Here is a 25,161-nt window from a genome sequence, read left to right as displayed (position 1 = left end):
CTTGTACTTTTTTTGTTTCGCAAACACCTTCAGTAGGTTTATAAGGTGATCCTACATACACCGCTCAGCAATGCCACAGAAATGCAGCCACGCGCTATTCCACACTCCCCAGCAAGCTGCCCTCACTCAGCACCCCCAAGCTGGTGCTGCTTGCAGCAGGCTGACAGAAGTGACGTGCTTTGGCTGCACCCCTCTAAGGGAAGCCCCAGCAGCACATCCTGACGCCCGCGTTGCTTGTGGAGGCACCGTGCAGGCGCAGGGGTAGTGCCAGGTGCCAGGGGATGCTCTGGGACTGCAGCAGCCATGTGTGCCGAGCAGCCCTGAGCCGGCGGCACGGCACAGGCACTGGGTGCGCAGCTTGGCACACTCAAGTACAGACAAGATGCAATTTTAGCAGCCAGTGGATTAAAATAAGGAACGCTGCTGCTCGTTACTTGTGAAAAAGAGAGGCAAAGCTATGCAGAATCCAAAACTTCCGCAGCATTTTCACAGTTTTTCTAGAGCGCATTAACATCGTAGTAAAATTAGCGTCTGAAGAAAGAAGAGAATTCAAGGCGTAACAGTCAACAGGTTAGAACACTGATATGAGGAAATATGAAAGTGCTGGACTAAAATCAATAACTGCCTTTAGCGCAGTAGTCTAAAGAGCATTTTCCAATTGTGGCAAAAATCTGCTATTTTTAAGTACAAAAAAAATGGATCATGGCTGCAAGGAATTTACAAATGCTAATCTTATTTACACACAAAGGAAAAAGTTAAAACAAATCTACCACTAATTTCAGACCTTCAAAGGGAAATTAAGCATATAAGTTACCAATTACAAAAATGTATTTTCTCCAGAGGACTGCAGAGTTTAGAAAGGAATATGCAGCAAAAATTAAGGTCAACATTCCGAATGTTGAAGATTTTCAGGGATAAACAATTTATTAATTTTAATATTTAACCTTCATGCCTCACTCACTGTAAAAGGCAGAATCAAATTACAGTCTCATAGGAGAAATAGAAAAAAGTTTCCATGAAATGCTACTCTATTTATTGGTACTAAACAAACTTAAATCCCTAGTATTACTCTAGTAAAAATAAACTAAATCCATAATCATAAAGAGTCACAAGAGATCAGAATCCAGGTCTCAAGCTGTTTGTTTTTTAAACCACAAGCCATGCTCAGAGTAACTGGAATCATAAATATATACCCAAATATTATTTTCACATTAAATATGGAATACCACAGAATTTGCACTCTAGGCACAGAACAAGCATTGCCTTTGGTCCTTTATCCTGTAAACAGCTTTAACCTCATTTTGGTGCTCATTCTTGTCTAACTGCTCCTTATTGTGCATGTTTTACATAATTACTGTAATGCCAGGCTATACTAACTATTATACTACTGATCAATGTTTGACATAGGTCCCAAGTCTGCCAGGTTATGAGCTACTCGTTATTCTCTATTATCTAGTAGAGACTCAGTGATTTTTAACGAGAATCAATTCCATTGAAGAACTCATCTGCAATGCTATAGGTTGTTTTTCTTTTTTTACATGTCCCATTAAGCAGCATTTCTAATGAAAATTCAGTTGAACACCTTAAAGTGAAACTCAAAATGAAAAATGTGACCAACTGACTAGTACAGCGTGATTTTTACGAAGAGTCAAAACAAATCAGGCACCTTGCACAAAAGGTTCATCTTTGGAACCCACGCACTCTATCTCACTGTTCTTGTTTAAGCAAACCAGGGCAGATTAAATACAAAATTAGCATTAATCTCTTCAGCCTCTTTTTCAGGGTTCTTTAGAAGGTCCTATTTACATTTTCATAAATGAAAACTCTGCATAACTGCAGAAAAATTTACCTTGAAAATAGGCCTCAGGAAGCCATCCGGCCCAACCATGCCCAGATTCCCTGCTTAAAGCAGGGATACCTCTGCAAGTCCAAGTACTTTGCTTTACAGAGAATTTTCAACATATACCCCACAAATGTCTACTTCTCACATCTTGGTTGAGGACAGCACTTTCCCAGTGTGAAAATTTCAAATTTCAAACTTTTCAAAGTTTGAAACCATTTCTTCCAAACCATATTTAGCTATTTCCAGTGATGTTCTCAGTTTTTTTCCCCTCGTTGAAAATGTTACTTAAAATTCTAAAGGCATACATTGAAATCCTTTTGATAATAATCACCATAATCATAGACAAGAATCTCTTAATTTCAGTTGCAGTTGCCCTGATCACTGCAACCCTTTTTTGGCTTTTCTTGGGCACTTTCATAATTTTTTATTTTTTTTTAATCACTGGATATATTACGAGAAATATCCCTCTCATCCATTATTTCCTTAGCTCCCTTAGATACACACCAATTATTAGCTGCGAAAACAAAGTAGTAGGCTAATTCCTGCAGCTCAAAGAGGAGTTTGATTCTCAGACATTCATTTCCTGCCTTGATCAATTTCATACATTTCATGTCACTCTTAATCCTTTAACTCAAAGTATTTTGGCTTCATTCTACCTTATCTATTACTAATTTGCCCAATATTTACTCTAAATGTGGTCCACACTGACATTTCCTTAATTCCCATTCTTCTTGCTCTCCTGTTTTCTCTTTCATAATGCATGCTGTTTGCAACCACATAAGCTTTTCTTTTTTATCATTGCTATTTCACACCTGTACCTTTTAGTTTTATGTACTTCACTTACATATCAAATTCTTCTTATTGCATTCTTTGGTTTATGTTTGGACACAATGGAAAATTATTTTAAAACAGGTATTATTTTAAAGCAGTACAAAATATGTTCATCTCTAAAACTTTATACAGACAGCTCTTTTAAAGTTAATTATTTGGGGTAAAAGTCATGTCATTTTTAGGTTGAGCGTGTGAACAACACTACTAATAGCAGAAAAACAATCTCATCAAATAGCACTTCAGATAAACAAGGACAAACATGATTACAAAAAAAAAAGGTGCTAAGCAATTTCCTGCCTTTTTAATCTGTGGGACTTTTCAAAATATTTTGTTTTCTCTCCTTCTAACTGATTTCATTAAAAAGAAATTGCAAGGCATCGACTTTAACAAATTCCATGCAAGTAATTTATCTTTCCTGCCTCTGAAAAGAATAAGTTTACACATCCTATCTTTGCATTAGTAGCAATACTAAAGGGACAAACATACATATTTCAGTGCCTCACTACATCTGTAAAGCAGAATGACAGTCTTTAAATGCCTACTAAAATAAGGGAGATGACTGCTATTTTGTGAAAAAGAAGTGTTAACAGTTAAAAACAGGGCACAGCTTAAAGCTGCATTTTCTTTGCTATGTCACACCCCTCTCCATGCTAACAACTCACAACCACCTGCAAATCAGTCTATTCCTTTCAGTGTCAATACAATTTTTCTGTAGATCCCACCAGAAACATAAGGTCTCATAATTTCTAAAAACCTTCAGGCCATCAGTTTTGTTTCATTTTCTAATTCATTTCAGGGCTCCATTTTGCAGCACAGCTTTACAAACATACCGGCGCAACTATAAGAATGTGAACTTCATTCACTCTCTACAGGAAAAAAACCACATACTTGGGGGTTTGATATATTTAGAGAGAGAATCAACACAATTCTCAACTGCCAGAAAGAGAAAGGGGTTTAGCTTTGTTTTTGTTTCCAAGGTTTCTGTCTACAATCATAGTTTGTTCTACTGCTTTTGTGCTAGCCTTGAAGGATACTTGACAATTGCAGACGAAGGTATCTACTTTCAATGCAAAAAATTCCACTTAAGTTAAGCATCATTAAGGATTAAAAACAACTCCAACATTCCAACAAGAATAGTCAAGGAAACCAAACCCCCCACAACAGGCTATTGTCCCTGATGCCTGTTCCAGAGGTTTCTTTTCCTTGGTCCAGAATTTCCTGCCCCATTTTGAACTAGTTTCCAGGTGCCATGCAGGCCACAGACAGAGGAAGAGAACTGAGAGCAACACAGATTTTACTGTCACTAGCACACATACAGTCCCTTACTACTTTCACGTATATATATAAATTTTTTTTGTTAAGAAATTATTCTATTACAATCAAAAATTACAGGGAGAAACCTTTTGGTCACCTCATCCATATTTCTGCTAGTATGGCTGTGTCCTATTTTATATATAGTATATTTTATATTTTATACTCCCTGGAAATGTTGGGATTTTTTTTGTAGAGCATTCCCCCACATTTCCACCTGTGGGAATATCAGCCATCATCACATTATTTTATTTGCCAACTTCAGAAAGCAGGGTGAAGGCAGCTGATTCTCTGTACTAAGATTCAAGGCAGGAAGGAAGCAGCACCAAGCCTTCTGCTCCAAGGCGCATTATCTCCAGCATTCAGACTCCCCACAGTGCCCAAGAATGTGGTGTTTATTGACACCAAAGCCTGACCTTAACTCAGAATGCTCATAACGACTTAGTGTTTGGGTAAAAATCCAGGAGTTTTATGAGAAACCATTGGCAGAAATGGAATGATAGTTTTTATACATTTTAGGTCAATTAAACTTTTAAGTCATTTTGTGGCACAAACTACAAGACACATTTCTAGCCCAAACGCTTTCTTCTCAACACTTTTACATTTAGTAAAGTCACTAGTACTCTTTAACAAAAAAAAACCAAACACAAAACCCAAACTCCCCCCACTAAAACAGTTCCAAAACACAAACAAACAAAACACCTAAAAAACCACTCATACAAGAAACCTCAAACCCTTAACTGAAGAGAGTATTCTATGGGATGCTTAGGAATTAGATGCAAATAAGTAAAGAGTGATTCCATGTAAACAGGTACTTTTCTTAAAAAAACCTTTTCTCCACAAAGCCAAAGAATAATTTAATTTTTCAAGCTCTGAGGTAAATATGAAGATATTAACACATGTACAAATACAATGGCAGATTACTTTTGCACTTGTTCCAAACCTGTTGCTAGAACAGCACTGGATGTTGTTTCCAGTGGTAACAATGTGCAGTCTTCCTGACACTCAACTTGCCCTACTCTTGCAACCTTTTTTGACAGAATTCCACACATATGAATTTCATTGCAGAAGCCTGCAAATGGGACATGCTTATCTGTATATAAAGACGCATACTAAAATAGTAGCTCTTTGGTTTTGACATGCAAAGCTATTTTTGCAGTTTTAAAGGCTGATCCATGTTTGGTCTACAATTTTTATTTCCATAGCCGCTAAAAAAAAAAAAAAAAAAAAAAAGGAGAGAGAAAAGGAAAAAGACTAATGATGAAAGCACATTACTGAACTGCTTCATAAAACAGTGGGAAGAATAGAATTCCCTTCTTTACTTACTTTTCCAGCATCTAAAGCTACATCACTGTAAAAAGCGAGCAGTCTGTCAAGTGAGATTAGAATATTTTGAAAACAAATTATTTTATTGCACAGAAGGAAAGAAGGAATTTAGAACAAGTATCCACAATCTGATGCCTCACTGCAGTGCTTAAGTTACAGCACCGCACATCACATGCTCTGCACTGGCAAATATATTTAATCTGTCTATCCATAAAGAACAGACATATTAGATGCCTTTTTTGGGGAGTTTTTTGGAGTCATATCCTTCTTCTGCCTTACTATTTCCACACTTCCTTAAAAGATCTGCTGTTGGTCTGTGGCTCATTCTTGAAATGCAGTTCCTCAGAGAAAAATGTTGTTCTCTTCTGAAAGTAGCAAAAAACAACTTACTTATACATCATTCTAGAGAAGCATCAAAGGCCTCAATGTCAAAGTCAAGGGTAGCTCCAAGTGCTTTGTGACTTCCTGAAGGCCACAAAAGCATACAATTGCAGTTTGAAATGGTAATGTGAATTCTAAAGCAATTTCACTAAGAAAGTAAAATCAAATTATGATTGAGTTGAATTTTCAAGAGCTTTTCAGAATGACTGTTCAGTGCTTGAAAAAAAAGCACTGCATCATGTTGCCATAACCCTTCTCTGAGGTTTCCCCTAATCAAAGAACTGTACACCAATAGAAGTAGTAGTAGTAGTAGTAGAGCTCCACAGTAATCTAGATATTGGCCAGTTGTTTTGCTATCAAATTCCCTGTCTCATAACATGACTTATTTCCAAGCATAGGTATCTATCTCCCAACTTCTTATTTCAGTTGACATTGCAAAAGATGACATAGAAATAATCTAGTATTTTTAACCTTGTTAAAAGTCTGCTGCCTGCCTCTATGCAAATCAGGCATTACTAAAAAAGAGAGACAAGCATTTTCAGTAGCTTTGGATCTCTCTCACCTTTTGTATTATCTATTCATTACTCCAAGGCTTCCAAACATATTCTTAGTAACAGGATCTGTCTCAATATGAAAAAAATGTTTTTCCTTTCTCCCTTGAAATCTTTCTCCTACTGTCTTGCCACTAAGCATGCACTTCTAGAAATATGTTTTATTTCATTAGTAGTAATTTTATACAATCATACTGAACAAGATTTTTCCAGAGGCTGTAGGCCATGGTGTGGATTGTGATTTTCCTATGAAAGAGATTATATTTCATGTATTTCAACCAGTGGAAAAGGTCACTTGTTGTAGTAGCTTTTAAAGTTTGTTAAACATTCATACAAAGCCAAGTGGCACAAACTGAGATGCCACACAGTTTCAGATACCAGACTCCTGCAATTGGTAAACAACAGGAAACAAGACAAGTGAAAACTGTCTCTTCCGCATATGATTGAGGTGATGACCTACCTTCTTCCACCTGAAGAGGGACTGGAAAGGGTGTCACAACATTGTTAGACACCTGTTCAATGTCAAATGCTTGGCATTGATACTGTTTGACAGCTTGTACTGTATATTTATTGCCATGAGCAGGACAGATGTTAGCAACACAGGAGATACTAACTTTATACTCTTTCAAGAACAGACACACTATTTCTCCAAAAAGCCAGATTTAGCAATTACATTAGTTTCAAAATGACAAAAAAATTAGCAAAAGTAACAGGAATGCAAGTCCAGCAATTTGACAAAGTGGGCAATAAAACTGCTTTTAAATTCAAAATCATGCTATTAACCCCCAAAGATGCTTGGTTTGAAACTCATTACCACAAGATTACTTTTCCTTGACAGTACCATTTTGTACCAAAACTCACAAAACAATTAATTTAAAGAACTGACAAAGAAAAAGTAAAGCACAGGAGAGAATTACAATGGTGAACAGAAATGTAAACTGAATGCAAATGAAGAAGTGTGGGCTCTTGCTACACTGCTCTGAGCAAACCTGGTGAGATGCCTGTCACATAAAACACCTAACTAGTTTGTAATAGTCTAAGCAAGACAGAACTGCTGGCAAGATATGAACCAACAGAGTAACTGGAAATGGTCTTCCTCACCATGATGTTTTTTAAAGGTACACGACACAAAAGCAAGGTGTGATGTGTACGGTACTGAATTGGTTTGGCAGCTGCTCCTTGTCACCCATTCAACTGTTTTCACAGCCTCTTCTGATATGAGTATTGACATCATCAGGAAGAAAAGACAAGCACGTATCTTTCCATAAGACATGTGACAGATTGTGTACGGAGGAGGAAACATGACCCGGTACAGGATGCAGAGCCCCAAAGTGATCCCAAAGTAAGCTGTGGGGCCTGACCCTGCCAAGATGCAAATGCTCTGACGCGGATCAGTTTTTCTCCTTTGGGCTGCACAGTATTTTTACTTTACTTATTTTACACCAGTAATAGAATCCAAATTAAGCAGTTTCATATGCAATGTGAACTACCCTTTAAGTGAAGGTATTTTTCCTAGTATCCAGTCTAAACCTCCCCTGATGCAAACTGAGATAATTTCTTCTCGTCCTATCTTGCCTGGAAGAAGAGACTGACCCCCCACCTGACTATGACCTTTCAGGCAGTTGTAGAGAGCTATCAAGTTTCCCCTTTACTTCCTTTTCTCCAGGTTGAACATCCCCAGATCCTTCAGCCCTTCTCATCAGACTCCAGACTCTTCACAGCTCTGTTGCCTTTCTTTTTGTTATACTTTGTCAACTTCTGCTTCCACCTTCAATTCTCAAAGGCAGCAGTCAAAATTCGTGTGACAGAGGAAAAGGCAGAGGAGTAATATTAGTAACATTAGATTTTCTGTTAGAGCAAGTTTCACTTTCACATTCATCTCTCCCCAGCCTCACTCATTTCTTAGACTACCTTATCTTTCTACCATAGAGCTGGTAAGAAACAGGCATGGAAGAGATGCTGGTTTTTGACATATTTGTGAAGGTACCACAGAGCTTATTGTCTCAGTAAAAGCAGAGGGAAAAATAATGTCCAGAAGTTCTGCAAAAGCATAGCAAAAGTACTAAACAAATAGGGTTATCTTCCATTGCTATGTACAAATAAAAGCAACAGTTCATCTGTTAAGGCACTGCATAGCTTCTGAGACTAACAGGCAAGAAGATATATAAGTGTCTGAGAATTTGCCATGAATCCCAGGGATTTGTCTTATTTATCTAAAAAGACTGAAGTATCAAGACTACAAAACCAGTTTGGGGCTAAGAGGAAACAAGTTTTCTAAGAATAAAGATGTTATAAACAACTGCATTACATAAGAAAAGCTCACCATATCTTTCTGTTTTTTAAACTGCCTCAGGCCCTAAAGTTTAACTCTGCCTGGCAATGAAATGGTCACCAAGTTTAAACTTCAGTATTTGAACTACTTTTCTGCTGTTTATTGGGACTGACAACAGCACAACTACATATTACAGACAGTTAAATTTACTCCTGCACAAAAGATTCATTTCTAAGTGTAGGCCAAGGTTGCCCAAGGCTGCAACCAACTACAGTCAATTGGCACCATCTTCTTCTTTAGTTCCAAGACACAGAGAGACAGGGAAAAAGTCCTAAGAATATTCTGCCATGAGCAGAGCATGTGTAGAGGCTGTAACCAGTTACAGGGTTTGTAAATTTAAGTGATATAGTCTGTATTCACAAATTTTGCATATAGCCAGATGAAAGAAATGTAAGTATACTGAAAAGAGATCCTTACTATAAGCTAGATAATTAAATAATGTAAAATCACACATGTGGTCAGATAATTAAGTACACGCTGCAGTAGAATTGCCAGAGGTGAGAGCATACTCCTGGAGCCACACCCTGTGAAAAACAGTTACTAAGAAAATTGCCAAACTACTCCAAACTTACGGAACATAGGTTACACAGGCATCCATTTCTATGCTGCTAAGGAAAAAAAAAAACCTCTCAGCATTTTAAAAATTCCAGGCCACAGATTCATTTTTTCCTCTATTTAAATGGATTTAATCAGAGGTAATAGCTATGACAGATCAAAACCAAACAGTCTAATGCAGGATTTGCTCTTCATCGTAAGTGCAGAATTTCCGTCACTCATGGTGGAGCAATTAAATTTCTGTCATCTGTCCATAGCAATTTGACTGCTGGAATCAAGTTATAAATTTCAGGCTCATTTTTCTCTGTTTTTCCCCACACTCAAGATTATACTGTCTTTCTTACTACCACTCCTACAAATATGAGGACCTTTCTCATATCCTGAAACCTCCTCTTAGGGAACTTTCTCCTTTCCTAACAGCAGCAATATTTATTAGGATTTAATACTTGGAACAAAACTCATTTAATGATGTACACCTTGCCAAAAGCAGCAACACTGCCTGTTCAGAAGTACAGAAAAACCTTGAACCAGGACTGTGCTGTCTGAGGCTATCCAGGTCCCCAGTTAACTCCTCTGAATAGGAATGAAGAAACCCTTTTCTCTCAATCTAATCCTTAAATATTTTTGCATTCACCCAAGGCCTGTCCTACTTTCTTTTTCCAGTTGTTAGAGACTTACAAATACTCTTGATGAGAAAACTAAGCTCAGTTCCAGGGTGTACATACAAGGCTGTTTGTGCTCTGAGAAGGAAAGGGGTGGTGTTCTCATCAGAAAAGAAAGTGGTTGAGAGGGAACTGATGAATGTTGGCAGCAATTTACAATGGTTTCATCTTTGGACCTCATCATAGTTCTTTCAGCATTATTACTTTCATGTGTCCTCTTTTCTGAAGGCCCTACAGATAAAAATTACTCCTCTTATTTTGAAAAAAACAAAAAAAAAGGCCACATAAATGCATCATCCCCAAAGGCAAGGACTGACATGACAAATAAAGGCAGAACATGCTCAACGCTGCCACCTCCTACGTCTCAGAAGTGGGATCATATTACTAGCATCCACCAACTCCCACTGTTGTGCCACTCCACAAACATAAATTCTTTTCAGAGAAAAACAAAGGGCTAAACTGAGGTGGACAGGGAAGTACCACCATACTTCCTTACACATTGATCAATGTGCAGGTCCTGCCTGCATGCCATGCAGGCTGCAGAGAACGTATAGTGTGAATTAAGTAACTGATAGAAGATTTCTCATTTACTTTGCTTTGGGTTTTTTTTTGTAACAGATGGGAAAAGTAATCACAATGGCAAACTCAGAAAGTAGAATGGTATACTTATTGAAGTAAACAGAGCAAAAAGGTATAAATTTTGTTCACTGCCCAGAAATAGATAGAAAATCTGTAAAAAACAGGAGAAAAAAAGCCCAACAAATATGCTATTATTTTAACAAGTAAAAGATAATAATTCCAGATTTCTAGATTTCTACTTACTCAGTGGAATGATGAATATGTAGTATAACCTCAGTTTCAAATGTAATCAGACTACTGTTTGATTTTCCTAGAATCATAGAATATCCTGAGCTGGAAGTGGCCCACAAGGATTATCAATGTCCAACTCCAACTCCTGGCCCTTCAGAGCCCCAGGAGTCAGACCATGTGCCCGACAACATTGTCCAAAAGCTTCTTCAGCTCTGTCAGGCTTGGTGCTGTGACCACTTCCCTAAGCAGCCTGTTCCAGGGCCCAAACACCCCCTGGGTGAACAACCTTTTACTAATATCCAGCCAAAATCTCCCTTGACACAGCCTCACAATGTTCACTCAGGTTCTGTCACTGTCACCACAGAATACACACCAGTGTCTGCCCCTCCGCTCCCCTCACAACGAAGCTCTGGACTGCTATGAGAAGTCTCCTCACTCTCTCCTTCTCCAGGCTGAACAGAGCAAGCAACCTCATCTGAAGCTCCTATCACTTCACCTCCAGACCCTTTACCATCTTTGCTGCACTCCCATGGGCATTCTCTAATAAATTAGTATCTATTTTATATGGTGGCACTCAAAACTGCCTCCAGCACTCAGGTGAGGCTGTCCCAGTGCAGAGCAGGCTGGGAGAGTCCCCTCCCTTGCCCGGCTGGCCGTGCTGTCCCTGATGCTCTCCAGGACACGCTGGGCCCTCCTGGCTACCAGGACACTGCTGGCTCAGATTCAACTTCCATCAACCCCCACATCACTTTTCACAGAGCTGCTGTTCAGCATCTCATCTCCAGTCTGTCCACATAGCCAGGGTTGCCCCAGCCCAGGTGCAGAATCTGGCGTTTGTCCTGATTAAAATATATTTGGTTAGTGATTGCCCATCTCTCTTAATTTGTGCAGTTTCTCATGTGTTACATTCCCCTGTTAAAGCATAATGATGTTAGGGAAAATTATTTAAAAGGACATAAAAGTAAATCAGGATAATATTATCTGTCTTTTACCAAAAGTATTACACTACCAGGTTCAACAAACCAGTACAATTATCAGTTACTTTTTGTCTTGCATTAGCAGGCAAAAATCCTGTAAAAAATCTTTATATACATCTATAAAGAAGGAACAAAAGAACCAAAATATTGATTTTTCACAAGGAATATCTACATAGTATTTATACTGAAAAATAGAGCTCCCCCAAGAAGTTCTTTATGGTTAAGAATAAATTCACAGATTAAATAAGGAGAAGGAAAACAAGAAAAGAGCAAAGCCTTCCACAGGACAAATTGCAATTAGATAACTGAATCTAATAAAATCTGTGGAGTGGATTTACAGAAGAAAATTGGATAAGTATCGAGAGACAACACTGGGCAAGAATAATTTATTTATCCTAACGATTTTCAAGCATAAATGGTAACTACAGATAATGTGTGAAAATACACAGTAACAAATACCTTATATAGCAATGTGCCTTACTGTATCTTGTTAATGATGAGTAATAGCAACATCTCTTTAAGAACACACTCCTACTTCCCATATTCCTCTGTGAAGATATTCAGCACCAATTGTGAGACATTTCCAAAGCCCTTCAATCATTCTACACACTTCAATATTATTTATTTATTTATTTATGTGGCTTCTCCTACGGTTATAGAAATTTATCACAGTTGTTTAAAAAAGTCTGGACTAGATAGCCTAAGGAATTACCGCTATTAACAGTGGGAAGGAATGTGAGAGTGTGTGTCTATGTGAATAGTTACCAAATAGATTACTGGAGGAAAGAAATACTAAAAAAAACACAGCAGTTTTTGACATTAGTCCTTGTTTTCAAATCAAAAAATCCAAATTAACAACAATCTAAATTGTCAGGATTGTTAATCTGTGCTTCTTCTACTGGTCAATTGAACCTATAGCCATAAAAATAATAATACCCTGTACAAAATCTCCATACTATCGTGTTGATAGCAACAGTCCAAAAATCTGAAACCAAATTTACGATTTAAAAAAACCCTTATACACAGCTGCTAAGTTACACATTAGTTCTCAAATGCCACCTAAACTCATCAAAATATCATAAGGGAAGCAAAGAGATCTTGCAAATCAAAAATATGTTTCCTATTATACCAGTTTGTTTCATGTGTCTAGTTCATTGACATTTCACATCTCTCAGATTCTGAGATGAATTATACATTTGAAAAAATTAATCATTATAATAAAACACTGTTAATTGGATTTTTAATTGGAAGTTCCTTTTCTCTCTTTCTCATACCAAACATCAGCAGCAACTGAAGCAGTCTAGATCACAGGACAACTTGGGCTGGAAGCCTGTGTCTGGCAGCCCACATTATCCACCCCCCTGCTCACACTGGGGCTAACACGAGCATAATTCCATGCCTGAATATACGCAAACAGCAAATCTGTAACAAAACCCAGTAAAAACAGTTTAACAAAAATCATGAGCTCTGATCACAACTCTTGCTAGTCACAAACAGTTTATTTCCTGGGAAATGCAAATGTCACTAGCAGCTTGAACCACCTGAAAGAGATAAAGAACACCCTACTTTTGCATTATGATGGATTTATTCCTCTGGGATTCTGCATTACATCTGAAGCTGACAAAATGTACTCTATAAATATTTATACAGCATATACCAGATTTCTTTTTATTTCTCAACACACAAGTAACATCCATATAGCCACAGGTTTTATGATTACCTTTCCTGAAGAGATAATTTAAATACTAATTTAAAATGTTATCTTGTGAATAAGAACAGTTAAAATGTTCTTCAAGTATTGTGATTTATAGTGAACACAAATGTATTGGTATAATTAATTTTAGTTAGCAAAAGTGAAAATAATAGCCCATTTCATCTGCCTTGCTCAGTATGTTTTTTTTTATTAATAGGCTTTATTTTTTTCTATACACAAGAGAAACTTCTATTGTCATATACAGATTAGAAATGTAAACACTTAAACACTTCCCACAATGACTGACTTCAGAATTGATTCTGAGTATTATCTCAATAAAAAAAAAAAAAAAAAAAAAAAAAAAAAAAAAAAAAAAAAAAAAAAGGCAAGGAACCAGGGCGACAAAGAGCACTACTGCCCCCTAATGAGCCAGACCATAAAAGCTCCTCTGTAACAGCATTTTGTCTTTCCTGAAAAAAAATCATTACATCCATGAATTATGAAAAAAAATAAAAAAATAATCCAATCATTAAGAATATACATTTTAAATTTACACCACATTTCTGCACAAAAGGCACACACAATTTCATAGAGGAAAAGAAGAGGTATTCAGTAGCTACAATTTTCAGATACAATACTTAATGCACCAAGAGACCACAAAGAGGCAAGATACAGCAGAAAAATTACCAGCACTAAGCAAATATTAGTCAATCTATGTACGAGGAAGTAATCCTGCAGTGATCTTCACACCAACCCAGATTTTTAAATTTTAATGTCTGTACTGTGAGAGCATCAGTTTTCTTGTTGCATTGTTTCATCTAAATGCCCACCATAGTTTATTCTAGGCTTGTAATTATATCAAAGTAATTCTGATCTTGGTGTCCAAACATATCCACAAAAAGAAGTAAGAGAGGAAACAGTAGAAAAAGTCCAGTACATGAATTCTGTTTGTACAAGAAACAGAACTTTCTATCTGACATGAAAGTGACATTTTTCTGTCTGTAATTTTTAATAGTTTTGCCACAAGAACTGAATCAGTATTCAATGCTCACCAATGTAGCTTGGGCATAAAATTTTGTCCAGTTCCTGTATCTGCAGCAATGAACTGCTGAAAAAAATACAACTGCTGCAAGTCTTAGTGAGAAGCACAAACTTAAGCTTTCACCATATTTCACCATAAATCAGAAATTCCATTCACATTAGTAAAATTACTGAATTAAGTGCAATGCTAAAGCAGCACTGAGGTCTGATTTTTCCCCTCAAACTCCTTATACTGAATTTTTCATAGGTAAACGTTCTGACATAGGTAAACATTCTGACAGACACCACAGAAATAAATTTCAATTTCTGTTAGCAAGACAAGGTTAAAAGCAAATCATGTGTCTAATTTGAAACATGCCGGCTAACCAGAGACAGATTTTATGAATAAAAAATTATCTTCTCTACTGAGTTTAGATTCTGATATGCCACTAACTCACTAAAATCATTGAACTTAAGACTCTACCTTAAAACCTCCAAATACTGGTTTCTGTGGCCTCACATACTGTCATCATTCACATACATACATCAAAAGCACAGAAAAGTTGCAAGTGATGAGCAATGTCTTACATAACTACACACATGGTAGAAGGCTGCAACCTACTATGTATTAAAAGCATAAGAACTACAGTCACATGCTATGTAATAAAAATAAGTTATCTACAAAAATTTTGGAGACCTAAAATAACAATATTCCCTATACCCAGAGGGCTGGTAACACAGCTCACAGTCTGCTGAATATTTATGCTATTATATCAGTATTTCACAATTCCAAGAGTTTATTATAACTTATATGAAATACAAAAATGAAAATAATAACAAGAATAACAACAATTAAGAGTTCCAAAGGATGCCTTTAATAGAACTTCAACATAAGGTCACCATGACAACTCATTCCAGCTCTGCTGACTTATATTTCTTACCTTTGAATCTTCATTGCTCACTCCCAGCTCTAGCACAGCTTGAGGAGACTTCTGCTTTGCTTGCATGGATTCCGCCATTTGAAGATTAAGCTGCCATCCAACTGTTTCAAGCTACAAAACACAAGTTTAGACGACAGTCAGATGGTACAGAAGCACTGATGTCAATCCTCAGGCCTGCCAGTGGTCTGTCAGTGAACAAAGTGTCACATTCTACAAACATTAAATATTTGTATACAATGCATAATATTTGTATACAATTTCCATCAAATTACCTTGGACTCCAGGACAGATGTACTTTTTTCTTATCAAAATTACCATTCAAACTACTACCACTCAAATAGAGCAAATTCCTGTGTCTCAGATCTGATGGACCCAATCCATAGAACACAACTACAGATCCAAAATCCAGTAGCTTCCTCTTCTTGTGGAAGTTTATCAGCAAAGCTGCAGATTCAATTTCATATTTATTTTACTTTCAGGAAAAAGTTACGTTGTTTACTTTCAGTAAATAGTAAACAACCTAAAAATGGTGATTTCTTAATTCACAGATCTACTTATGCGTGTAGTACCATATTCAGATCTTAACGACAAAAATAATTTTGCTTTTTGAATCATTAATGCTGAAAGGACAAAACCCAGGTAAGCATGTGAGCAATAGAATTTTTAATAGAATTTTTTTTAAATACTGTTCAAATTCCTTTTTCATATGAAGTTAAATTCAAGCATTATTAAAGTACAGCTCATGCACAAATGAAGTACACAACAACAGAACCACAAAGCTTCCACAAAATGATCTTCCTGGCCTTAGTGAATAATAAGAAGTGGAAATACAAAGCCTCACTATCTGCCAAAATAATTTACACATTCTTTATAACATGTAAATTTACAAATTTAATGTGATCATTTACAAATTCTTTTTAATCTAGGGTCTCCCCTCTTCTAGTAAATATTGTAGCTGATTTGGAAAAGTGAAATAGTGCCACATCTTCGTTAATCTCTCACCAATCTAATAGCTAAATTCAGCTAAAATCATTAACAGAATAAAGCCATGCCAAAGGCCTTGTACTGTGAGCAGCAATACATGCCCTGCATCCTACAGTGTTAGTAATGTCTAGATGAAAGATAGGAAAGGGTGGTAAAAGCTCCTCCCATGGACACAGCTCACAGACAGAACTTCGAAAATTTCTTGCAGCTATACGATTTACACTTACAAACTAATGTACTTTATACTGCATTTATTTATATTATTTATATCCTGTATGCAGGATGAATAGCAGAACTATGTAACAAACACTGGCCACCACATATCTACACATACCAGAAGGAAAACTGTGTATCATGATGTATCTTAACCACCAAGGCCAGTACAAGATTGTTAGGGAGTTCAGTCAAGACCACAGCTAAGGGAAAGACACCACCTCAGACTGACTCTGTGCACAGCTATAGGAACAGGGCAGCAGGAAGAACGTCAGCAGGTCAGCCTGAAGTCTGGCAGCTGCTCTGCAAGCAATGCAACCATTCAAACTTCAATTTGTCATTAAAATAAGGAAGTTTACATTAAATAAAATCCATGAAAGCGTGCAGACCACATAAAGGGACTCAGTGAAGAAGTTCCAAGTCCAGTCCACTTCATTTTGAGCATAGCTTTAATAACAGTAGGCTCGTAGCCCATGAATTAGAAGATGTTTTAAAGAAAAGTTACATAACTTATAAAAGCAGATGAGTTTTTAACCATAATTCTGCTTTGATTTTGATTTTCTCTAATTTGACTACATCTTGGATAGTGAAAATAATAGTGCATAACCCATCCCACCCAAAAGTACAGAACAATCTAGAGTGGATTCTGTGTAAATGCTCAAGTCAATCAGACCAATGGACAACTCTGCTAAGTCCCTGTACTAGCCTCTATTTTCCAGGAAATTATACCAGAATGACAGAACTAGAAAACATTTTTCTCTCCACAAACTTCAATGAACTTAAGAAACTAACTCTGACTCTTTCAGGAGTACAAAGATAGTACCTTAAAAATAAAAAAACAAACTAAATAACTTTTCGGTTTTTATCAAGAAAAAAATGTATAGCTCAGTTAAGAAAATTGATAATGGTCAACAGAAAAGGGACTCAGATCCTAAGTTATGGGTTACAGGGGTGGAAGGAGGCCAAAGCAGGCAACTAGTAACATAAACAACCTATTGACAGAACAGCTAATCACTAGGAACAAAACCAGAGACATCAAGCTCTGGAATGTGGCAGCTCTTCATACTACAGTCACTGTGGTTCAAGCCCTCTGCTCCTTATGTTAGAAAGGACTTTCTATCAGCTACTTAAAGAGTTTATTACTCTAGTACAGAAACCAAGCCTTAGACAGGATAGCAGCTTACCCAGGATCATAAGACAATGCCACCAGAGACAAAAACAATATACAAAGAAGTCTGACTTTAAGTTAAATACTGTTAAATACTGTATACTCTGAGTAGACTGAAGAACAAACCACCAAAAATAAAAAAATTAAGTTTGTGTTTTCTGTTTCACTTCTAATACACATCTATCCCAGAATACTGCAGAGCGCTCAGAACAAAGACATTACATGTGGCAGCAGACTGGCCTGAGTTTATAGCTGAGGAGCAGCTGTAACTCTTGTTTTATATTGCTTTACCTTAAAAATTACATTGTTTTCCTGTATGAGTCATGATTGTTTTCTGGTTTAGATATACTTGCATGAGAATAAATTTTAATGAATAAATAGCATGCTGCCTGAGGCATCAAAATGGTCCATTTTCTTGAAAGAAAAATGCAACATGTATCTGGCAATGGTTGTGTTCGTTTACTTAGAAGACATTCGACATCTTGCAATGTTAATTAACCTTTGAGAGTAGTGACACATTTCTGCATAGCATTTATGTCAAGGCAAAGTATTTGTTAGTCACAAGGTGGTACATACTTTAGGGCAATTTTTTTCAAATATGAAAGGACTATAAAATTATTTTTACTTCTGGTATAAAACTTGTTATAGAAAAAAGAATGATGGAAGAACAGTGCCAGAATCTGTGATATACTAACTGAAAAGCACTTACTGGGGCAGAGGAGAAGTATTTCTCCATGCCTAGCATGAAAACAAAGCCATGTTTTTAGCTAGTGTAGACCTCCTTCTCACAATTTCTTATCAGCAGGTTAGAAATATGCAAGCTACCTTGTCACTGCAACACTAAACAGTGTTGAAAATATACTGTTTATTGCTGCAAATTCCCACCGATCTCTCTGGGACTTATTTAATTTCAAGGATATGTTTAGGAAAAAAATACAACAAAAAGTAAACAGGTGCAAGCTGGAAAAAAGAAAGGGAAATAAATGTAAGAAATAAGCCAAACCAATAGTAAGAACACATGAAAATGTTTCAGACCTGTTTTATGAACTCTCTGGCAAATAAGTCAGGGCAATAAAGATATGAGGAAGCTTTCAACAACCCCTGTAAATCCTCAGTTGTTCTGTCCATTTTGTTTCATTCAGGCTTCTGAAGAGATTACCATGGCAGTAGGGACTCACAGACACAGGAGAACTTAAGCACCTCTCCCTTCCAGCAGTCACTCTGCACTGGCTGTAGAAGAGGTAAGGTGTCATTGCATGCTGAACCAGCTCTGCACTCCCCCACCCACAGCTGTCCCAGGGCAGACCCACACCAGAAAGCAGCTAGTTCCCCTATGATAAGAAGATCTGACCCTTCAACTGAAGATGAGCAGCGCCTTTAAAGGTACATAAACATCACCTGGTCTGTCCATGATGGCCACAGTAATTTTCTTCCGGTGTAAAACACTGGATTTTACAACTCAAGCCCTATCCAGCAGACATGCTAAATAGCATAGCATTTTACACAGTAAGACAAGAACATCACCAATCTAACATAACTATGGCAAAACAATTGTGTGAAAGTCACTCTCTTGAAAAAGCCCAGGGCATTAAATGTCAAGGCAGCCTTTACAGCTGACATAAACCTGAAGCACCATCCAGTTAAATCAAGGTTCACACAGTCAAAATTAACACCCATAGAATCCACCATTTCTCTTACAACCCATTGTGTTTTGGCATGCTTCATTGTCTCTTCCCAGTATATCTTCACCACAGTTCCTTACTTCCACTTTTTGCTCCCCATAAATATTATTACAAATCAAATTTAAACTGAGAAAAAATTGAAGAAGTCTGTCAAATAGGACAAGTTTCTACATTAGTTGTCAAAAATACTTCTCTCAACTACGCAGATATATTTATTTTACACTCTTCAACGACAAATCAAATAAATGTTCTTTGGCAAGGAACTTCAGTCTAATCATCTCAACTATACAAGAACGAGGCTGTCAGACTCAAAACGAAGGACTACAACTTTGAGAAACAGAACAAATGTCAATAATGAGCATGTTGCAGGACTTCAACCTGAAAGAGCAAGAACAGAGCCCAAGTGAACAAGAAACTGACACTAAAAAATGGTTGGCAAGGGCCTAATTTGAAGGAACAAAATAAGGGGAAGTATTGTGAAACAGGGACAATGAAGTAGAACAGAATTTCAGAAAATATGTATTCACCTAAAATTTCTTACCTAATACCTCCAACTTCAGCCAAACTTCTGGAGCAGGGTCCAGTATTTTTAAAGGACAACAGAAAAAAGGGCCTTAAATACTCAGTCAGTACCAGAGGAGGAAAAGAGGATATTTTTCCATTGGTCTTGGCTGATAAACTGAGATCACACCTCCTGTCTGTCTCCATGCTCATAAAGACCGGAAGTTTGCTTTAATTTTAAAGAAGAAAACTTCAATTTTCATGTAAATTACCTGTGGAAACCTAGGGCACCAGGAATATTTCTCTGTCTGCTCTGCAGTGTCCTGACCCCCAGGGGAGCACTGACTTTGACCCTCATTCATGGAAAAAGTTTCCTAGACTTTAAGATAGACTAGAATGGACAAAAGTGTGAAATAGATATAGAGAGTGGTGTAGGTGTATCACTTGGTGAGAAATTTAGGTTTGGGGATTTTTTAGTTATGTTGTGGATGGAAGCAAGATGGAGGGCACAGGGTGCTGTCCAGGGTTTCTTCTTCATGCTTCTTCTTCCTTCTTCTTGGGTTTGGGTGCCTGGCAGAAAAGTCAGCAGTGGGGCTCTTTGAGATCAGTTATTGGGTTAAAAGGGAAAATAATCTAGGTGTCAATTCTTAATTGGATAGTTTAGTCTTAAAAGACCTTGTAACAAGAGACTGTTAGCCATTTTGTGCCCTCTAATGAAAAACTGCCGAAATCATGGTTGTGAGACTGTTTTACTGATAAGAAATAATAAATACCTGAATCAGAACATGAACTACTGTCTCAAGTGCCTTCAATCCAGACCCAGAGAAACAGGTAATTATCTGACTCTGGAAGGGCTGTAACATTTCCTTACAGAAACTACAGAAAACCAGTATTTTATATGGCTCTCTGCCACTCAGATGTGGCAGCTTACTTCTCACCACAGTGCCAGCAGGATGCCCTAATACCATGCAAACCCCTGTTTCTCATACATGATCTGGCACCTGTCTGTCCCTTAGAAAGCGCTTTAAGCACAGACTCATGGAAAGTAAGAGCAACGATGACTTGCTCAACACAGCAATGAACCTGCAAGAACCACACTAGAGAAATACTGCTTGGACACACAAAATCAACAGCACTCAGATTTTTATAACCACCAGGCATTTAGAATGTTATGAACCAGCCAATTACTTTACAGATCAAATTTAACCTGTTATGAAGATCTAACTTTTTTGCTAAAGTTCTTGCTCACCCTTTTCTTGGCAAGATTTGCTGCTTTCAGAACACCTAACTTTCACTAAATAGAATAAAAATGTTATATTCAGAAAACATGCTTGATTCAAAATATGTGGACAATAATTCAGTGCTACAGGTTAAATGTTACTTAACAATCCACTACAGACAACCTGCCTACAGGAAAATGGTATAAAGGTCCTGTCATATCCAGTATTAGCCTTTCTGGCAAGTAAATGATCAGGAGCATTTCTCCCGGCAGAGCAATAAATGCTGATTAGCAGTTAGCAAAGACCAAGAAGAATGCTCAAAACCAGTGTTTCATCTTAAAACCCAAAAAGGGAGAAAATCACAATTCCGAGCTGTACTGCTTAACAAGCCTGGTGGGGAGAGAATGCAGAAGCAACTCTAAACTGGCAGCAAGTGTCCTGTGATTTTATGCTTATGAAGGAAAAAAGGTTATGAAAGCCCCGGATGGGAAAGGAACATATAGCATAGGCAAACTAACATATCCATTTTGTAGAAGCCTACTACTAGTACCACAACAAATGTTTTATAGCCTAAAGGTAATTGGTCAATAAAAGTGGTAACACTGCCATATAATAGTAATCTTTGAAGACCAGCTGTATCATGCAGTTTTTCAACAGTATCATTTCAATTCGGTATTTCTTCCACAGTCAATGGCCTACAGTTTAGTTTGTCCGCTTGAACTTTTTTAAAGCAAAAAACTGCCCAACATGTGCTTTCTTAGGTAGCAAAAGATTTTCATTACCACAGAGTTGCTAAGGAACTGCTAAAGCCTTCTAACATGACTGAGGAGAATTTTAAAGCAAACCGAGCTTATAGCCCACAGTCAGAATTATAAGCCAATAATATAAGCACAAATGAAAATGAATCCTACCGTTCCTTCTGCAAATTCAAATCTTGGCAGAAAGCTAAGTGCTTCTAATTATACAATGATTTGTGTTGGAAGGAATCTTAAAAATCATCTAGTTCCAACTTCCCTCTCCTCCACACACATGGACACCTTCCACCAGACCAGCTATGCAGAGCCAAATCCAGCCTGGCCTCAAACACTTCCAGTGATGGGGCTTCCACAGCTCCTCTGGGCCACATGTTGCTGTGCCTCACTACCCTCACAGTAAAGAATTTCTTCCTAACATCTAAACTAAACCTGCCCTTTTCCTCAGTTTTTAGCCACTTCCCTTCATTCTATTACTACATGTCTGTGTAAAAAGTTCTTCTCCAGCTCTTCTGTATGCTCTCCTTGAGGGGTCATTCCCTCCTGGTATTGGTGGGGCTGAAAGACTTGATTAATATGAACACCCCTGTTCTTGGTTGCCAGCAGCTTTTTATGGCACAGAATGCTTCTGCAGACTTGCATAGTCAGGAAATAATGTCCAGGTCTCCTGACTTTACATCCATACTCAAATACTGACTTCAGGGTAGTTTAAGTGCATCTATAGTTACTTCCATTCTCGGGCAGTCTGATTAATTTGAGGATATGCCAAAGTAGTGAAACTGACTTCATTTTTTCTGAGATTTTTAAAAACTGCATAAAGGAAACAGAATGCCAATAACTTCTTACTGACTCATTTTTTTTGCAGGTACCACAGAAAAGAGTCTTCCATTAGGCTCAAGCCTAATGAACTACTGCAGACAAAGTAGGTCAGTTACAGCAATACAGAAATTAGTGTCATGCTCCACTGGTATATAGATTCACCCATTTATTTACAAATAATTTAATCCTTATTTTGAGAAACCATTTAGTTCAAGATGATTTGGTATTTGTAATAACTTCGGTGTTACTGAACATCAGATTAAGCTTTTCATAGCCTGAGAAAGAAATTGACACGCTTGAAGCTCTTTCTATTAAAAACACCATAATAATGCACAAGAGCACAGCAGTATTTTTCAAAGTTACACTCTCCTCATCTATTTCTACTAAATGTGGTGTATCTTCAGCTTACACACAGCAGCTACTCTGGAGGTAAGTTAAGCTTCACCACATCAAGGCTCCCTACTAAACAGGCTACCTTAATTCATACTTAAAAGTAAATATTGACATATTAAGATTGCAAAGTTTAAACGCCTACTATTTTAGTGTTAAGAATAAGTAACTAACACTGTCAAAGACTGCATGAAAGCGAGATGAAAACCCAACCTTCAGCCTATTCTTGAGGAAGTAGAAGAAAAAAGGAACTATCCTTTAATAGCCCCAGTGTGAGCAAAAACTATACCTTAAAAATGAAACTTGACAAACTGAAAAAGTGCACTACATAATTTTGCTGCTTGCAGTAATGGGGAAAATTACCAACTTAATGTCTTTGCCCAATGTACCTTAGCAAGGGACTATAATGTCCCAAAAACAATTACAAAAAGAGAGAAATTACATCTCATTTTAACAAATGAAATTAGAATTTCATCATTTTATCTCAGATATCAACTCATTCACTTCAGTTATTTTTCCCCCTAACTTCAGAGGAATAGTCCAACTTGAAAAATGAAACATTTCCTGCAATAATTGAAAAAGGTGTTATGAAATTTAAGCCAACAATACTATTCTAATTGGAACTATTATGAACAGTGAAGAGACAATGGGATATGAAAGACATCTTCAGAAAATCTTTTTCTCCTATTATTACAGTAGTATGTATCACACTGACAACAAAACATTTTAAAATGTTTTCCACTCAACAAAATATTTTGAGGAAATAAATACTCCACAATGAAAGAAATTTTCTAATGCAGTTCTTTCACTTATATTTTTTTGGTTGTTCTAAGCAAATAACCCAGAAGAAAATGAGTATAAGCTATCCTTTCACTCAGTTTAATTCTTGAAAGAGTAACTGCCATGCTTAGTTCCTGCAACGAAGACAAAATATTCCTCAATTAATTGTAAAAAATTAAAATCAAAATACTCATGTTTAAAGTTTGAGGATCTCTTCCCCTCATCTTTCAATAATCAACTGGACAAAATACACTAAGTAACAGTTAAATAAATTAATAATTTTCACTTAAAGAAAGTATTGCAACATGTATGTATCATTTTAATATATTAAGTATCAGTTTTGTATGATGGGAGAGGACTAAATATGTATTATATATTTAAAAAAACCATTGGTCTACAATGCATTACTCTAACTTCATACCTGTCTAATCACACCAGCCTAAAACCAGAGGAAACCATTAATTCTTCTCTCTAAAATTCGCAGCTGGAGGTGCCAATTCCACTTTTCATCAGCAAACACAGCACTCCAGAATCAAAAATCAAAATAAGACATGAAAATTTTTGCCTGCTGTGGTGATAGAAATCATTTAGGAATGATTTAAGGGTGACAAAACATGCCTGACTATTCACTCTTTCAAAAACTCTCTCCATCTCAAGAGAAAAATATTACTGCAGAGGAGATAGCAGCAGGATGTAGCCAAAAGTGTACTCAATAAAACAAATGAATATTAAAACAGAAAAAAAGGGGCAAATTTTTAAGAGAAGACAATGATTGACAGGCAAAATTTGCCAATCATCACAGGTAGGGTCTTCATCACAGAAATAATCTGTAATCAGGAAGAAAGCATTTCCTTAAAGATAAGTCCCATATCAAACACCAGTTTTCTCCTGACGGGAAAATGGAGCATTGTGAGTGTGGGAAATGACTGCACAAACACACTGATTTCTATTCTCCTTTGTTGCTGCTGACATCAGTTGAACTCAGGTTGCATGAATATCATTGAAGAGGTTCTGGATGCTGCACCTTCTTTTCAGCAGGTCTCTCTGTAACAATTGCTCCACAGGTGCAAGCCTACAGTGAAACAGCCGGATTTTCTATGGTTGCATGAAATTTCTGACTGAAGTCTGTTACCACATTTTTAACAGCCATAGAAAAAGACTTCTATTTTTTAATAGAAAATAGAAAATAAAGTATTCAGTAATTAAAAAACTGGCCCTCTACTGGACAAACATATTCAATAAAATTCAGCATCCCCATTTCATAAATAGGTTACTGAGGCATTTTGTACTTTCAGTGATAAGTTTCAGAGATAAGTTTCTCTGTCATGAAAGGTTTAAAATTTATAACATTCATATTTTACCTGTATATATGGATTACAAAATGAGCGACTAGCATCTTCAGCTGACAGTATTACACTT

The 25,161-nt window shown here is 36.9% G+C and overlaps 1 protein-coding gene across 1 annotated transcript in view; it reads right to left on the bottom strand.

The window, feature by feature from the left end:
- COMMD10 (COMM domain containing 10) overlaps positions 1-25,161 on the bottom strand; it is a 101,606-nt gene that overhangs the window by 63,375 nt on the left and 13,070 nt on the right. Inside the window, exon 5 of the mRNA XM_058044315.1 lies at positions 15,234-15,344. Within this exon, the coding sequence (XP_057900298.1) occupies positions 15,234-15,344 (111 nt within the window). The remainder of the gene's footprint in view (positions 1-15,233; positions 15,345-25,161) is intronic.

The sequence above is a fragment of the Melospiza georgiana genome, chromosome Z, assembly GCF_028018845.1.
Source record: "Melospiza georgiana isolate bMelGeo1 chromosome Z, bMelGeo1.pri, whole genome shotgun sequence".
In the NCBI taxonomy this organism is placed as follows: Eukaryota; Metazoa; Chordata; class Aves; order Passeriformes; family Passerellidae; genus Melospiza; species Melospiza georgiana.
This window is presented reverse-complemented; position numbering and strand designations above follow the sequence as displayed.